This window comes from Ctenopharyngodon idella, chromosome 15 (assembly GCF_019924925.1).
Source record: "Ctenopharyngodon idella isolate HZGC_01 chromosome 15, HZGC01, whole genome shotgun sequence".
Classification (NCBI taxonomy): Eukaryota; Metazoa; Chordata; class Actinopteri; order Cypriniformes; family Xenocyprididae; genus Ctenopharyngodon; species Ctenopharyngodon idella.
Genome location: NC_067234.1, coordinates 35,986,457 through 36,004,844, shown reverse-complemented (window position 1 = coordinate 36,004,844; position 18,388 = coordinate 35,986,457). Strand labels below are relative to the sequence as shown.

Genomic DNA, 18,388 nt, shown 5'->3' with positions numbered 1-18,388 from the left:
CATCGGGAGAGTCAACCCAGTGTCCACTCTGGTACTCCCTAACACATCCAGCACCTTTGGGTCTGGATGCCATGGTACAGACGTGGCCGAGGCTACGTCTGTACGCATTTCCCCCGTTCGCTCTGCTCCCGGGGGTTCTAGAGAAAGTACGCCAGGAGGGGGCCAGCCTGATACTGGTAGCCACGTTCTGGCCAACCAGGATATGGTTCTCGGACTTAGTGTCCCTACTAGACGGCTCCCCAATGGAGCTTCCCCTCAGACAGGATCTCCTGTCGCAAGCGGGCGGCACGATAATACATCCTCGCCCAGAACTGTGGAAGCTATGGGCCTGGCCTCTGAGGGGGCCAGGTTCATAGATGCTGGTCTCCCAACTGAGGTTGTGAAGACCATCCTTAACTCCAGAGCTCCCTCCACGAGGAAGCTATATTCCTATAAATGGAATTTATTCTCTACTTGGTGTAGACAAAATGATACGGACCCTGTCCACTCTTCCATAAGCTTTGTGCTAAGATTCCTTCAAGAAAAATTCTCAGAAGGCTTATCCCCTTCTACCTTAAAAGTCTATGTTGCGGCTATCTCAGCCTATCATGCTCCTCTTGAGGGGGATTCCTCGGTTGGACGAGACCCCCTCGTCACACGCTTCCTCCGTGGCACACTGAGGTTGAGGCCTCCAGTGCGCACAAGGGTTCCGGCCTGGGACTTGGCCGTGGTACTGCAAGGGTTAGCCGAGGCTCCCTTCGAACCATTAGAGGAGGTTCCAGAAAAATTCCTCACTCTAAAAACTATTTTCCTACTCGCTATCACTTCCCTGAAAAGGATAGGAGATTTACAAGCACTTTCAGTTGCTCCATCTTACCTGGAATTTGCCCCAGGAATGGTGAAGGCATTTCTTCATGCTAGACCTGGCTATGTGCCGAAGGTCCCCACCAATGTCCCAGGCCCTATTGTGCTCCAGGCCTTTTACCCTCCTCCCTTTGGGAATTCGGATCAGGAAAAGCTGAATCTGCTCTGCCCAGTGAGGGCTTTAGATGCGTACGTCCACAGAGCTGCCCTGTGGCGAAAATCAGATCAACTGTTTGTCTGTTATGGGTCCCCTAAGAAAGGGGGCCCAGCATCGAAGCAGAGGATGAGCAAGTGGGTGGTCGAGGCCATCTCACTTGCATACGAAGCGGCCGGACAGCCTTCCCCACTGAATGTCCGTGCCCATTCTACTAGGGGTATGGCGGCATCAAAAGCCTTGATGTCTGGAATTTCCATTGATGACATATGTGATGCAGCTGGATGGTCATGCCAGCACACATTTATTAGGTTTTACAACCTGGATGTCGGCTCCACTCCGGGGTCTTCTATATTGTCAAGCTAACATTGGCAAGTACGTGAAGTTACGGCACAGCTGGGATTGCGTTCCCAATGCGTTATACGCAGCGTCGACAGTTCCCACGAAAGGGAACGTCTCAGGTTACAGATGTAACCCTGGTTCCCTGAGTAGGGAACGAGACGCTGCGTCTCCTGCCGTACCCCCAGCATACTTGCGAGTGCTTGCTTCAGACTTATCCCAGAAGCTAGCGATCTCTGCATCCGGGTATGCTTTATAGTTTCCTGGTCCGTGACGTCACCCGCCTCTGACGTCTCGCTACGCGATTGGTTAGATACATGAGTGCTTCAATGACGCAAACACGCAGAAGGTTCCCAATGCGTTATACGCAGCGTCTCGTTCCCTACTCAGGGAACCAGGGTTACATCTGTAACCTGAGACGTTTTCCCCGTGGTGTCAAAAATGGTATCGAATATCGAGACTTTTGAAGGTATCATATCGAAGTTATAAATTCCAGTATCGTGACAACACTAGTCAGGACTTTGATACATGAAGAACAAGAACAAGAATCATTAATGACCATCACATCCATCTCTTTTCTGTGATCATCTTTACATGTTATTTAATGTGATATAAATAATTTGTTATATAAGTTTATATAAGCTTTCCCTCTCACACAAACACACACAAATAACATGGTAAATCTCACATTAAACATGGTGATCTGTGCTTTTTTAAATAATGAAGTCTGTTGATCTGATCTGAGAGAGTGAAGAGTGTGTCATTGTTCTCTACAGGTTGAGATATTGTGGTGTCACAGATGAAGGTTGTGCTGCTCTGGCTTCAGCTCTGAGATCAAACCCCTCCTCACACCTGAGATATCTGAATCTGACATATAATAATCTAACACACTCAGGATTGAAGCTGCTGAAGGATCTGGAGGATGATCCACATTATAAACTGGAGACACTATGGTAACAATAGTTTTTAACAATTTTCATCATCATATTTTCATTTAAAGTTCAAATGGCTGTTTTACTCTCTAGAAATAAAGGAAATTGTACCAGGTTCAGTAACTCCACGTGTGTGTGAACATTTTGTCTGAGATCATCAGATAATGAGGCTTAAATTCAGCTTCAGTTTCTGAAGGTCTCTGAACTTTAAACTCTGTTTAATATGAGTTTAATTCTGCTCATATTGTTGAGACTGATTGTATAAATAATATTAATGTTATTTTCAGTTTTTCTCCTTTAACTGTCTCTATGTGTGTGATAATCTGAGATTTGGGTTGTTTGTTATTAACTGATATTAAATTTGTAGTGGAGTGTGATGATCATTTCTGCTGGTTCTGGATCAGCTGTCCGTTGTGTGAAAGTGACCTTTCATGACCTTTTGATTTTGTAAAGTGACTTTGAGCATCAGATAGAAGCAATATTATCATGTTTGAGAATGAATTAATATAGCTGATCTAGTCAGTGGTAAGTTTTCTTATGAAAAGTGACAGATGTAATGTCTCATACTGCATATGTGACTGTTTGTGTGTTTTATTTTAGGATTTGATGACAGTCTGATCTTCTGATGATCATCTGATGGTGAATAAGGATCCACTACAGAGACTCACAGTCAACAGAATCAACAGAGACTGAAGATACAGTGACTTCACTGTTATAAATTAAGACTTCATTTAGATTTCAATGATCCTCGGACAGACATGATGAAGGCGGCAGTGAAACACCTTTTATTTCAGAGCAGCAAATTACAGTTTCTCGTTCATAGATTAACCATTTTATTTGTATAAAGGCACAGTATGAACTCAAAAAAGTTAGTTTTGTTACAAGTTAGTTTCATAATTATGAAAAGAAAAAAAAAACAGTTCAAGCTCACTTTTGGAAAACAAATAATGGAAGCTTGAGTGTATACATCATGTTTTTAATAATAGTTGTATTATATTTGTATTAATGTATTATAGGGGTCATGTGATGCGATTTCATGTTTTCTCTTTCTTTAGTCTGTTATGTATCTGTTTGTGCATGTATAAGATCTGCAAAGTTACAAAGCTCAAAGTCTCCTACAAAAAGATTTATTCTCTCTAATCTCTGGTACACACTGTATGATTTTGTGCTGTCCCAGACGAAAGATGATCGTCGTGAAACAATCGTGGCTCCTAAACATCGTACAGTGAGAGAGGTTCAAAGACGGTCTTGTGATCAAAGATAGCCTGAGATCATTTTCTGACAGTGTCATGATCATCTCACTTTTTTTTTTTTTAATTATTATTAACCAGAGGAATATACAATCATAAACAGACATTTACATATTAATACACAGAAAAAAAACATGCCAGAGCATACAAATCATTGATTCATTAATCAAAATATTCCTTAAAAATATGACAAGTCTTCCTTGCTTTTTTATTTATAATGTTCTCCAAACTGGTGCAGTAGTCCTTAGTCTCCTGAAGAAAATGAATCAAATTTGGCTTGGATCCTGATCATTTCTTCTTGTGTATGTGAAATTTCCCCAAAATAATAAACAGTTGTACAATAAAAGTAAAATTATTATTAGTTTCATTGGAATAATACATATATATATATATATATATATATATATATATATATATATATATATATATGTCAAATTTATTTAATTTAAATATAACATTTGTTTTCCTTCTAATGAAATTTTCCACATCCACCCAAAAAATCTTTGTGTATATACAATTACAAAACAGATGGACAATAGATTCTTTTTCCATTGAACAAAAATCACATGAATAATCACTCTCTAAATTAAACCTCTCTAACACTCTTTTAGCTGGATATATACCATGTAAAATTTTAAATGTAACCTCTTTTACTTTATTTAAACAGCTTCACAAATACGGCAAGCTTTTTTCCTGTTTATATTTGTAAATTCACAGGTCCACAATAAGCTTTTATGAGTAGCTGTTTCATCTATTATAATATTCCTAATATGTTTATTTGTACAATTGTGTTTCAAAATATCAATGTCTCCTATAAACATGCTGCCTTTAACGAATATTGCCTCAGAAGAATCACTTCCACAAGCTCTTACAAAATGTATAACTTGTTGAGGTTTGGCGTCAAATACAACAGCGTAACTGAAACCAAATTTATCCAAGAATTCACTATAAGATAACAAATTACCAATTGAATTTAAAAGTTGTCTAACTAACGCAATATTATTTTCATACCAACTATTATAGAAGAGATCTATTTTTATATTGGATGCACCTATTATTCCAAATAATGTATTTATTTGGGGAAATATTGTGCTTAAACACCAGCATCCAGGCCAATAAAGCTCATTTGTGAAATTTAGCTCATTTAACAGGAAGTTTTTCACTTTTAAAATCACATCTCAAAAGAAGATCTATGTCAAACACATGTTTTGGAAATGTATACCACATACGATCCTTTTCTTTAATAAATTTGATCAAACAATTAATCTTGAATGTATTATTTAAAGTTTCAAATCTAAGCACAGATAATTCTCCTTTGCTCTTTGGTTTACATAAAATTTCTTTTCTCAGATAATGGTGTCTATTGCACACATTAGATCTAAAGCTAAAGACACATAAACAGATCTTGATATCTCTTCTGCTTTGGATAGTAAGACCCTACCATTCAGGGATAAATCTCTTTGAAGCCAGATATTAAATCTTGTTTTTGTTTTGTCAATTATTGGCTGAAATTGAGCACACTGCGTTCATGCTCATCTTTATGTATAATAACTCCTAAATATGTGACTGTATGTTTAATAGGAATACCATGTAATTCTGTTAAATTACATTCTTTAAGTGGAAACAGCACCGATTTATTAATATTCATTTTAAAAACCGATACTGAGGAAAACACTTTAATGCAATTAATCACTTTTATTATTTCTGAATCATTTTTAAGAAGAATAGTAGTATCATCAGCCAATTGACACAATTTAAATACTCTTTCAAACACTCTTATACCTTCGAACTCTGTTCATTTTAAGACCCGATACTGAGGAAAACTCTTTAATGCAATTAATCGCTTTTATTATTTCTGAATCATTTTTAAGAAGAATAGTAGTATCATCAGCCAATTGACACAATTTAAATACTCTTTCAAACACTCTTATACCTTCGAACTCTGTTTTTTAAATATGTAGAGCCATAATTTGTGTAACTAATAAAAACAAATCTGGAGACAAAGGGCTACCCTGCTGTATACCTCGATTAATCTTAAATCTACCACTTGTACACATGAATAATTTGACTGAACTATTACATCCGTTGTAAATAGTTCTAACAGCTTTTTGGAAGTAATCTCCAAAACCAAAATGCATTTGAACATAAACTCATGACTCACGGTATCAAATGTTTTGTAAAAGTCTATGAATAGCATCAAAGACTCAGTTGGTATAAAGCAATTGTAATCAATCATATCTAAAATCAATCTGATATTATTACTGATATGTCATAAACCCTGACTGTTCTTCCTCAATGATCTCTTCTAGATCTTTCTTTAATCTTTTTCCAAAAACTAGAACAAATAGTTTAGCATCATTATTCAGAAGGGTAACTGGTCTCCAGTTGTCAATGTAAAGTTTATCCTTATTAGGCTTAGGAATAATTGTAATTCTTTGTTGTGTCAGAAATGTTACTCAAATAAATCTGTTTCTCTATCATTATAAGGGTCTGAAGTGTACAGATTTTTATAAAACTGGGTGACATATTCAGCGATATCTTTATTGTTTTCACATACTTTATTATTAATCATGAGTTTACGTATAGATGATAATTCCCTATTTAAAAAAATATTCACCTTGTTCCATCCACTTCTGTCTACTCCTTATAAAGTCACCTCTAGCTTTGTCTTCATAAATTGTGTCTAATTGTAATTGTCAACTGTTTAGGTTCTTCATTTGTTAATATTTGTTTACTGGATAATTCCATTATTTCTTCAATTAATTTATTTTCTTTCTCTCTTTTTTTACTTTAGCAATTTTTTCCCCTACACTTACAGCTATGCTTCGTATTTCAAATTTCATTAATTCCCAATTATGACCAAATTTATTGAAGACACATGCCCGTTTCCAATATTTTCCTATAATTTCAGTGGCTTTATTTTTAAACCATTCATTCTCTAACAAGTTTTTATTTAATTTCCAATCATTTGTTTTAGGACCAGCTGGACTTACAGCATCTTTGTTGATTTTAATCATTATTGTGATCTGTTAATAATGAAGATTCAATTTTCACTAATTCAACTTCATCTGCACTATTTGCAGAAATGAGCCAAAAATCAATATGAGATTGTTTAGTCAAATCATTATTGCTCCAGGTAAATATTCTTTGGTGTGGGTAAGTATATCCAAAAGATCCAATCTTGCACATGTTTTTTAATTCACATGTTTTTTCATTGTTTTTAGGGGGCCAGCGGTCTATTTCTTCATCCATAACAGTATTAAAGTCCTACTCCTTACTGCAGGTAGCACACTTCAGCTTATATCATTAAAATTGAAAACAAGTCAAAACTGTATGATATAATATAGTTGAATATATTAGTTTTTGTGCTTAAACAGCTGAATTAAACTCTTTTTGACATTCACAGGTCAGATTCTCCTGGCCATTGTGCAAAATAAAGCACATACTCTTTGATTGAGGACAGAATCAACAAGGTTTTAGATCTTCAGCTTGTCCAGGTAAGTTAATGTTATCAAACACACATATCACCTGTCTAATGTTATGAGCAAATGTTTTTTACAGAGCTCAGAGGTCTGAAGTAGCTCCTGGTGTGAGTTAGAGGGTCTAAAGCGCAGCATAAGGTTTCTGACTGAGCAACATTTGAAGTGTCAGCCCTCATCACAGACAGAAATCAGCAGGTAAAGAAGCACATGTATACAAAAAAATCCTGCTGCTGACTATATTTACAACTAAAATCAAATGTTCTTATAATCAATGTGTGTGTCCCACGTTTTAGGTTGCCAAGTGGGTGCGGGAGGAGTCCAAAAGGAACAAACCATTTTTTTGACATCTGGCATATTGGCAAAAGTATGTGTTGATGAAGGTAGTTTTGTTTAGGTTGACTTTAATTACATTTTCCTTTTTGTGTTTGTGTTCTGAAACAGGTCTAGAGAAAGATTTGGATGCTGCTGCAAAGGAGAGGGATTATGAAGATCTGAAGCTGTGGAGGCCAGCTGTTATTAACCACCTCTACTGGACTGCAGCTTCCACTCCTGATGGAGATGCAGATGTGATGGAGGACAAGTGGAAAAGTACGATACGAAAAGTACACAGTGTATCTAGCACAGCATTCACGATTCAACACACGTTAACAACACTTTAGTGTGATTCCCGCGCAGATGTTATTAGTCTGAGGCTGCTGCGTGCAGACAAAATGATTCAGATTGTTTTAATATTCAAATCTTTAATTTACTATTTATTTATATTTTCACTCAAAAGATTTAGGAGAAATGATGAAACAAGCAGAAAAAGTAAGTGGGAAACCTCTAATTTTCCAAAATTGACAGGAAAAAAAGAAGAAAAAAAACAATACTGAAATGCGAAGCAAGTGCAGATTGGTGAAATCTGCCAATTCAAAATCAAATCAAATTAAATTGCACAATTACCAAGAAAGCGCCAATAAAAACTGATAAGAAATTGAACTGAAAGACAAAAATAAAATTGCATAAATCTTAGTTGGCCGGTCTTTAGGGGAATTAAATTAATAAGCAGGCCTGCTAACAGGGATTGATCCGGAGGATTGCACAAACTGGTGTCCAGTGGTTCGGAGCGTGTATCAAACTGCCAAAGTCACGTGAACTATTGAAGATTCAACACACTTACGACGTAACGAAGCCTCGTTTACTGAAATCATGTGATTTTGGCGCTCTGAACCATGCTCACATTAGGCAGAGGCATGAAACTCTAAAAGTGCTGTTCTTCTTAGTTGGTAAAACATTTTGTGTTGAAACAGTCAATAATAAAATGTGACATTCTGTACTTCTGCCTCATATTAATCTTTTAATCATATTTATATATGTCTTGACACCACAGCTAACAGAGCAATTTTGTCTTTACTGTTCCAGTACTTATGGAGGACACTGTATATGTGCGTCATTTGGATTTAATAAAGTGTGAAGAAGTCAGAGATGAGTTCAATGTGCAGTCGGGTCAGGATTCAGCATGGGTCTGTTGATAATATTAATAATGTTGTTTCTTGAGTGGAATGTGAGAAGATTTCAAACGGACAGGACTTTGAGCAGTTTATAAGGGAAAAACAGACATTATATGAATTCAAGAATCCTGACTAAAGCCAAATTTGGATTTTGTTTTTTGTTTTAATGTAGCAATAAGACCAGACAGGGTGGAGGTGGAGGGTGTGTCACGTTTATTAAACAACAGATTCCTCACAGGATTATAGGTTTGGGAACAGGAGTATGTGGTAATAGAGGTTTGGGGAGAAAGGAAGAAATCTGCAGTCATAAATCATTATAATCCATGCAAAAAGCTTGATTTGAACAAAGTTGAAGGATTAGAGGGACAGGATAGGAATAACATTTAATGGTGGAGGGATTAAAAAAAAAAATTATGAAAAAAAAAACATAATTATGGTAATTTTCCCTCCTTTGATAAATTATGGATTATAAATCACTATTCTTTTACATATGAATTTGTACAGAACAACTGATTAATGATCAGTTTTCGATAATAAAAGAACAACACGTACAAACAGCGTACATTAGCATTCTACAATGATGTTTTACTCATTGACTTCCATAGTATGAAAAAATAAACCTACGATGGGGAGCAGAAATGGTTTGGTCACCGACACCAACATTTTTCAAAATATCTTCTTTTGCGTTCAACAGGACAAAGAAACTCATACAGGTTTAGAACAACTTGGGGGTGAGAAAATGATGACAGAAAGTGTTACCAATATCTTATTATATGATTTTTATTAATATTTATTTTCATTTTAAATATATATATATATATATATATATATATATATATATATATATATATATATACTTGACATTAAATATCCATACTCTGTGTCTTTAAATAATTTGTTTCAAAATGAACATGAAGTGAATAATTATCTCATAGTCAAATGGAAAACAATAATGTTACATTAGCCTAACTACATTGATCAAAATGAATATCAATAAATGATCAGATCATGTATTTTTAGTAACTAAACAGGCATTGTTATTAAATATTGTACATATATAAATCCAACCAAATCCATGCGAAAATAGCTCGTATTACATCAAACAAAAGAAAATTACGATAAAAACTGTAGGTTTTTACTCTGATAAGACTCGCTCTATTTGCCTTCATTTCTGGCCTGAGACGTGTGTAGCTCTCTCTCTCTCTCTCTCTCTCTCTCTCTCTCAAATAGAAAGTGAAAGTAGTGTCCTCCTGTCGCCATTTTAAGTTAGTAAAATACGAATACGATACGGAAAAAAAAACTGTATGGAAGACCGTAAAGACATTTACTTCTTTAGACTTTACGTGTACAGACGATATAACGCGTGTAATTTCATGTCCTGAAACGTGTCTGCAGCTGATACTGTCATAATGTAAACTGCAGGATTGTTCGAGTGTTTGATGTGTTTATCAAAGACTGTGTGCGTCCATTCGACAAAAGTGAGTTCAATATTATTCCTTACATGTTTAAGATCGATTAGATATCTGTATATCTAGAAATAATCGAGTATTTTGAAGAAAATGTAGAACATCAAAAAAAAAATAAAAAAAAATGGAGGCTTTAAGAGGAAAGGATGAACAATAACATGTCTCAGTTTTTAATATGAGAGTTGAAAAGATCATTAGCTAAAACTAGGAAAACAACCTATATCATGTTGAAACATTTAAGTATAGAGAAGGTAAGGAGAAGTTGTTCATGTTATTAAATAAAGTATGGGAAGAAGGGAAACTCCTTGAGAGCTGGAAGGAAGTGATAATTATTCAGATAAACCAGTAAAGGATGAGTAAAATCCATCAAACTACAGGACTAATGCTTTGATTTTGCATATGTGTAAACTGATGGAAAGAATGGTCAATGAGAGTTTAATGTGTTTCTTGGAGAAAAGAGGCGTGATAACTGAATCTCAGAGTGTATTTAGGAGAGGAAGGGACAGAATGGATGCAGTGTTGTGTTTAGAGGATGAAGGAAGAAAAGCCAAAGTAAATAAAGAGTCTGTGGTGGCAGTGTTTTTGATGAGGAGAAGGCTTAAGATATGTTATGGAGAGAGGGGCTAATGATTAAACTTCACAAGACGGGAATAGGAGGGAAAGTTTTTAACTGGATCATGTATGTAGTTAAGAAAATGCAAAAAGCTGAAATGTGGGGGAAGGAATGGGGGGTTAAGTTTTCTGTGGAAATTTCAAAAATGATGATTTTCTCAAGAAAAAAAGAGAAGATGATAATCTGAAGGTATGGAAATAATTTGGAAACATTATGAGGTTTCTTGAAGGAGTAGAATGGAGAGTTTATATGTTGCCCTGATAAGGTCAAGACTGGATTATGGGAGTGTGACATCTGAATCAGCAGCAAAATCTGTAATAGCGAGGCTTCCATCAGACCGCCTTCCTTCAACTTACAAAGAAAGTGTAATGCCTGAACACAACGTCAGTTACGCTTTCTTACTAAGTTGAATACGAAAGACGGTCTGGCAGAAGCTAGTTATTTTATTTATAACTTGTTAAATAAGGAGTTTTCTTACACAAACACATTGCTTCACTTCAGAAGGACTTTATTAACCCCCCGGAGCCGTGTGGAGTACGTTTTGCTTTGGATGGATGAACTTTCTTGAGCTTCATACTCGTTTTTTCCCCATTCACTGACATTATAAAGCTTGGATGCGTCTGGATATTTATTAATATAACTCAGATTGTGTTCATCAGAAAGAAGAAAGTCATATACACATAGAATGGCTTGATGGTGAGAAAAGCTTGGGATAATTTTCATTTTAAAGTGAACTAATCCTTTAACAGGACGTGGAGTAAAGAGTGAATTGGAATGCAGTAGGGGTGTAATGGTTCAGATTACTCATGGTTCGGTTTTTATCACGGTTTTGGTATGGTTCGGTATGTGCTGTGTTCAGGGAAAATAGGACCACTGTCAAATAAAAATAAAGAAAATTAAAGCTGCAAGCAGCGATGAAAGGGCCCTCGCACCCGGGCTCACTGCCACCCGTTGACCTTAGGAACACAGTGAACAGTGGGCGACATGCATGTAAGCGAGTAAATACAAGGGAAATATGGCAAAGTCATTTCAAAGTGCCACACTTCCTGCTGCCAACAGGTGGCGCTTTGACTGTAACTGAATATTGCCATGTAGATGTCTTCAGGCCAGGACTGTTATCAAACATGTGAAGTTTGGAGCAGATCAAACATTGTATGCCTGAGTTACAACAACTTCTTGTTTTGTGGCGTTAATCGCATTAGCACTTAGCCAAGTGTTGCATGATTTAACGTGTTTCTAGCATGTTTGGTACTTCGTAGCATATTGAAATGTGTTTCTGGGAGTGAATTACAGTGTAAAGCATGCCATTTCCTGCTGCCAGCAGGTGGCGCTATGACTAACTGAATATTGGCATATAGATGTCTTCACGTGTGATAAGATTCCTGGGGCACAAGTTTGGGGCAGATCGGACATTGTTTAACAGAGTTACAACAGCTTCCTCTTTCATGGTGAAACATCAGACTTTATCAGGCCGCCACGGTCACGCCCTCCAATGAAAACTCAAGATATTTGCAATTTAACATCGCTAAGGCCTTTAGATTAGACTGACCAAATATGATGTTGATCTGATGAAATCTCTAGGAGGAGTTTGTTAAAGTACAACGTCTGGAAATGGCTAAAACTGCCAAAATTTTGCAAAGAAAATTCTAAATCTCAATTCCTGTTGGGTTTACAGATTTTGCACCCTGGAGCTTTTTGTAGGTACTGGGCTGTTACATCTGTCTACCGAATTTCATACTTGTACGTGAAACGTAGCACGAAGGGCGCTTGATTGAAATTTTGTAGGTGGTGCTATTGAGTCATTTTGCCACACCTAATTCTGAAACCCATATCAAATGTAAATTTTCACCACTTCTGACGCGTGTGCAAAGTTTCATGAGTTTTCGAGCATGTTTAGGCCCTCAAAAATGTGATTCGTTTCAGAGAAGAAGAAGAATTGGCTGAGCAATTACAATAGGGTCTTGACACCATCGGTGCTCGGGCCCTAATAAAAACAAATAATCAAACTACAAGCAACAGCACAAATCAAGACAGTAGAGCAAAGATTCAAATCAAATAAACAGTGCTTTTCAGGTTATTTAGGTATCTAACAGTAGTTTTCAGGTGCAGAATTTGAATAAAGTAATCAAATGTAAAATAACATTGCATATAATCTTCACTGTATAAATTAAATATAGTTTAATCATTATTAAAATTACAAAAGTTAATTACAAGAGTTATTTCTTTGTCTTTTGTTGTTTGATTAACATTGAAAACACAGACAGCAGAAATAATAGGCTTCTTTCCCTTTAAGACATAATCCAGTACACTGTTACACAGTCTTTCTGCATGTGTACCGTTTACTGTTCACGTTCACATAACCAGACTATGTTTGCTTGGACACTCGACAAGACATGTTGACATAATTTTTGTGTGAATTTGTCCTTTCAAGCTCAAGATTTGAAGAAGACTCAGTATTTCTGTCTCAGTATTCGTGTCTGTAAGACGCAGCTTTCTGTGCTCGAGTTCTCGTTCGCGTCTTGCTCTTGAATGTTTAAATTAGCAAGTCTTAAATGAGTTTAGTTTAAACACTGATAGCAACGTGTGCGGTTCAGGTCTCACCTGCGCTCGTGCGCTATCAACACCCGGGTGATGATGGCGTAAATGACGGGTCATATTCGATCATACGGCACTCGCATTGAACAAAGTTTACAAAGAGTGACTGTTTTTCCACGGGTTTTGATCGTTGCTGTTGTAATGTATTGGGAAGCCAGAATGCGTATCCATCGACTGAAACATTATCTGAACTCTGTCTGTCTGTTTTACATGTTGCTACTTTCAACAAACCATATTATAGATGCGTCGTCAGATTTAAGATGAACCGCGGTGCAAGTGCGTGCCGAACCATGGGTGGAGAACGGTATGATTCGATTATTATTATTTTTTTTTTATTTTTTTTACAGAGAACCGTTACACTCCTAGAGTGCAGTGAGAGTGGAAGAGGAAGGAAATAGTTTAAGCAGGAATTTCTGTGTATCTTTATGATGTTAAAGCTGGAGGATTTGAGAAGCTGTATCTTGTAAAAGTTTGATCGAGGTGAGTGTTCATGTGTGGTGACTTCCTCATATTAATATGAACCTCTGGAGGACATTTTAAGTGATTGTTTGATATAAAATCTTTAATAATAAAGGGTTTCTTTCACTTCAGGGTTTCTTTTGTGTTTGGTGATGTCTGTGATTCTTCAGAAGTTTAACATCATATGTGTGAACATGACTGAACTTGAGTTAACGCAGTCACATGATCCTTTTTCTCCCACACTCGACTCCACTCATGTTTTGTTCATTCAGAGTCAGTGGAGGAGATCAAACTCATCAGTTTCTCCTGCAGCTTCATCATGGCTGATTCACAAGGATCCAGAGATGGAGATTTTTCTCCAGGATGCAGGTACTTTCAACAAACACTGTTAAATATTCTATTACATCACAAAAAAAGATCAGTTTTTGTTTTAAAACTAACATGAAATATTAAAAAGAACATAAAGTTTTCTCAAAGTGCTTCTTGATGGAAAAAATGAAAGTTTATAGTAATATATTTACTCTCAAAAATAATGAACACAGTAATCTACACGATTAAACTGAATCTGTTCTCTGTTACAGTTCAGTCCAGCAGAAGAGCTCAAACCCAGAGTCCAGCTGTGTGTCTGTGAAGAGTGACAGGTCTATGGAGAAGCCACCAGTGTTTAAGAGTGGAGACAAACGGCCTGATCTCAGGTACTCAGCATAACATTTCAATAAAAGATGTCCTTATAGTATTAGATTTTTGTATTAGAATATTGGGAAGGTTTTAATATTGGGGTTTTCGGACTCAGACTTGCATTTGTCACAGACTCGGATGCATTTTTACTCGGACTCGAGCATTTGGGATTCAGAAAATATTTCCGAGTGCAACCGAGTCCAGCGCTGTCTGTGAAATTTGCTCGGGACAGATGATGGAAATGTCACTGGCCCGACTGTGTCAGTACCACGTCATCATGAAAATCTATCATATGCATGTGTTTTTAAGTCTTGTCAGTTTAAACGTTCAAGTGATTTTAAATTGTTGAACTGAACTGAATTCATTTCTTGCACGCGGTCTGAGATGGCGCATACACCCGAAGCGCGTTTTCACATCTTAATATGATTCTACACAGTGAAATACACAAAAAATAGTGTACCAGCAAAAGTACGAATGTGTCGTGAAAAAACAAACAGAACAAGGAGACTGTCTGAACATGTTAATAATTTATTGATAAACTAGTGTTTTCTGTGTTTTCGGCTGCAGAGATAAAGTCGACAATGCTGACTCATCATCTCCACAGTAGTGGACGCTCATATGCACGTTTATCACATGACAATAATTGATTTCCTTTTGTACTGGAAAAAGTAGACATTTCAAGCTTTCTATAGATGTGTTTCTCATGTCTGTGAGGCGAGTACAGTTGAGCTCAAAAGTTTACATACCCCTAACAAAATAAGAAGGATCATGAAAATTGTATGTTATTTTTTTTATTTAGTACTGTCCTGAATAAACTATTTCACATAACAGATGTTTACATAAAGTCCATGAGACAAAAAAATAGCTGAATTTATAAAAATGACCCCGTTCAAAAGTTTACATCCCCTTGATTCTTAATACTGCGTCATGATGGATGATCCATGACTGTTTTTTGTTTTGTGATGGTTGTTCATGAGTCTCTTGTTTGTCCTGAACAGTTAAACTGAGCTCTGTTCTTCAGAAAAATCCTCCAGATCCTGCAGATTCTTCCGTTTTCCAGCATTTTTGCATATTTGAACCCTTTCCAACATTGACTGAATGATTCTGAGGTCCATCTTTTCACACTGAGGGACTCAAACACAACTATTAAAAAAAGGTTCAAACATTCACTGATGTTCCAGAAGGAAACATGATGCATTAATAGATGGGGGGTGAAAACTTTTGAACAAGATGATGTGCAAGCTTTTCTTATTTTGTTTAAAGAACATATTTTTTCATTTAGTACTGCCCTTTGGAAGCTACAAAAGATACAATTTTCTTCCCATTCACTTCAAAAAGTTTACATCCCTGGCTCTTAATGCATCGTTTTTCCTTCTGGAGCATCAGTGAATGTTTGCAGCTTTTTTAATAGTTGTGTTTGAGTCTCTCAGTTGTCCTCAGTGTGAAAAGATGGACCTCAAATCATACAGTCACTGTTGGAAAGGGTTCAAATATGCAAAAGATGCTGGAAAACCAAAGAATCTGCAGGACCTGGAGATTTCATCTGAAGAACAGAGCTCAGTTTAACTGTTCAGGACAAACAAGAGATTCATGAACAACCATCACACAACACAAAACAAGTCATGGATCATCCATCATGATGCAGTATTAAGAATCAAGGGGATGTAAACTTTTGTAAAATGTAAAAGTTTCAGTTTATTCATTTATTTTATTTTTTTAATTATTTTACAAAAGCACAACATTTTGTTGTTATTGTGACTGTACACAAATAAAATTAGTTCCTTTACGTTTTCAAATGATGTATTGCTCTTATCTGTATAACCAAAAATGACGGAGTATTTTAAGTTAAATGCACGTGTTTGCACCGGCTCCTCCATGTTGAGTTAACTGTCATGCAGGAAGCGCACTACTCTTCATCTTCCACACTCCACACAAACACTTGAGTATGTGCCAAAGCGCACATTTCAGGATAACGTTAAAGCGAGCGGCCATGTCAAGTTGCTCCTACTAACATGGTTTCAGTGATGAGCCATATTTGAGGTCGATGATAGGCGAACATTTAGATTTCCTTTCCGACATGCTGTAATTACCAGCCGTGTTACAATCTGTCCTTCATGGACTGCGTGACTTTTTCACTTCCTGCAAAGTTTTTTTTTTTTTCTGCAGCCCTAATTTTAAGAATCTTTTAGTGTGGGCCAGACTTGAGACAAATTTTGCATAACCAGGCCTGGTGGCAGGACACATGAATTGGGGGGACATTTATAATTCTCAGGTAAATGACTTCACGTCCCGGGGATGGTCTTACTCTTTTAAAATCGTGTCTGGAGCGGGGCACAGGGATGTCCAGCCCCCTCTGTCCAAAGAACCTCATGTCTGGCAAAGTATCACAGAATCAACATTTATTAAACAGACGGTCAGTGACATCAGGAAATGTCATGGAGATTGTTGGTAATGGAGATTTTCATCCACCTTTATGTAATGGAGTAAGACAGAAGTTTCCAGTAAAACTGCACAACACACTGCAGCTATATAAGTGTGTAGGTCTGTATGCTTTTTTATTTGACTGTTTTAAAACTAAAATGAACATGTAATAACATAGTGTAAACTCCACTTAATGGCTCTGATCATACTGGATCAGGATTAAACTGAATCTGTTCTCTGTTACAGTTCAGTCCAGCAGAAGAGATCAAACCCAGAGTCCAGCTGTGTGTCTGTGAAGAGTGACAGGTCTATGGAGAAGCCACCAATGTTTAAGAGTGGAGACAAACGGCCTGATCTCAGGTACTCAGCATAACATTTCAATAAAAGATGTGCTTATAGTATTAGATTTTTGTATTAGAATATTGGGAAGGTTTTAGTGTTGGGGTTTTCGGACTCGGACTTGCATTTGTCACAGACTCGGATGCATTTTTACTCGGACTCGAGCATTTGGGATTCAGAAAATATTTCCGAGTGCAACCGAGTCCAGCGCTGTCTGTGAAATTTGCTCGGGACAGATGATGGAAATGTCACTGGCCCGACTGTGTCAGTACCACGTCATCATGAAAATCTATCATATGCATGTGTTTTTAAGTCTTGTCAGTTTAAACGTTCAAGTGATTTTAAATTGTTGAACTGAACTGAATTCATTTCTTGCACGCGAGATGGCGCATACACCCAAAGCGCGTTTTCACATCTTAATATGATTCTACACAGTGAAATACACAAAAAAATAGTGTACCAGCAAAAGTACGAATGTGTCATGAAAAAAAAAAAAAAAAAAAAAACGAGACTGTCTGAACATGTTAATAATTTATTGATAAAGTAGTGTTTTCTGTGTTTTCGGCTGCACAAATTGCGTTATTTTTTATTTAGTACTGTCCTGAATAAACTATTTTAACATAACAGATGTTTACATAAAGTCCACAAGACAAAAAAAAAAGGTGAATTTATAAAAATGACCCCGTTCAAAAGTTTACATCCCCTTGATTCTTAATACTGTGTGTCGTTACCTGGATGATCTACGACTGTTTTTTTTTGTTTTTTTTTTTGTGATGAATGTTCATGAGTCTCTTGTTTGTCCTGAGCAGTTAAACTGAGCTCTGTTCTTCAGAAAAATCCTCCAGGTCCTGCAGATTCTTCAGTTTTCCAGCATCTCTTGCATATTTGAACCCTTTCCAGCAGTGACTGAATGATTCTGAGATCCATATTTTCACACTAAGCACAACTGAGGGACAAAACTTTTGAACAAGAAGATGATGTGCAAGTTTTTCATATTTTGTTTAAAGAACATATTTTTTCATTTAGTACTGCCCTTTGGAAGCTACAAAAGATAATTACATGTTTCCCAGAAGACAAAAAAAGTACAATTTATCCTGTTCATCAGTGTTAATTTTAACAGCAAATTTTGATTTAGTTTTAGTCATAGTCTTTTGACTAAAATGCCATTATAGTTTTAGTCATATTTTAGTCATCGGAAATTGTTTTAGTTTTAGTCTAGTTTTAGTCGACTAAATGTACAGTAGATTTAGTCGACTAAAATCTAATTTAGTTAAATTGTAATGCATTAAGCATTTCTATAACAATACACAGATCCTATACACTGATA

At 36.4% G+C, this 18,388-nt stretch overlaps 3 protein-coding genes and 1 long non-coding RNA gene across 36 annotated transcripts in view; 2 read left to right on the top strand and 2 right to left on the bottom strand.

The window, feature by feature from the left end:
- The window catches only part of LOC127495147 (NACHT, LRR and PYD domains-containing protein 12-like), a 267,772-nt gene extending 262,989 nt beyond the window's left edge, over positions 1-4,783 (top strand). For both annotated transcript variants that reach the window (XM_051861644.1, XM_051861643.1), the window contains 2 exons: positions 2,113-2,289; positions 2,869-4,783. In XM_051861644.1, coding sequence (XP_051717604.1) covers positions 2,113-2,289; positions 2,869-2,875 — 184 coding nt within the window. In that variant the 3' untranslated portion in view covers positions 2,876-4,783. The remainder of the gene's footprint in view (positions 1-2,112; positions 2,290-2,868) is intronic.
- LOC127495149 (NACHT, LRR and PYD domains-containing protein 12-like) overlaps positions 1-18,388 on the top strand; it is a 400,157-nt gene that overhangs the window by 156,754 nt on the left and 225,015 nt on the right. For 3 of the 30 annotated variants that reach the window (XM_051861735.1, XM_051861715.1, XM_051861708.1), the window contains exons 1-4: positions 9,721-9,968; positions 13,512-13,644; positions 13,896-13,992; positions 14,205-14,318. In XM_051861735.1, the coding sequence (XP_051717695.1) occupies positions 13,943-13,992; positions 14,205-14,318 (164 nt within the window). In that variant the 5' untranslated portion in view covers positions 9,721-9,968; positions 13,512-13,644; positions 13,896-13,942. Of the gene's footprint in view, positions 1-9,717; positions 9,969-13,511; positions 13,645-13,895; positions 13,993-14,204; positions 14,319-16,968; positions 17,083-18,388 lie in introns of those variants that run through there. The other 27 variants (XM_051861726.1, XM_051861718.1, XM_051861731.1 and 24 more) reach the window with 22 other exon arrangements.
- Positions 1-18,388, bottom strand: part of LOC127495187 (uncharacterized) — a 287,303-nt gene that overhangs the window by 236,431 nt on the left and 32,484 nt on the right. The window lies entirely within an intron of this gene.
- Positions 3,142-6,107, bottom strand: LOC127495221 (uncharacterized). The gene is made up of 2 exons (XR_007925088.1): positions 5,452-6,107; positions 3,142-5,300 (listed from the first exon to the last, which is right to left on the bottom strand). It is a non-coding gene; the product is annotated as an uncharacterized LOC127495221 (long non-coding RNA).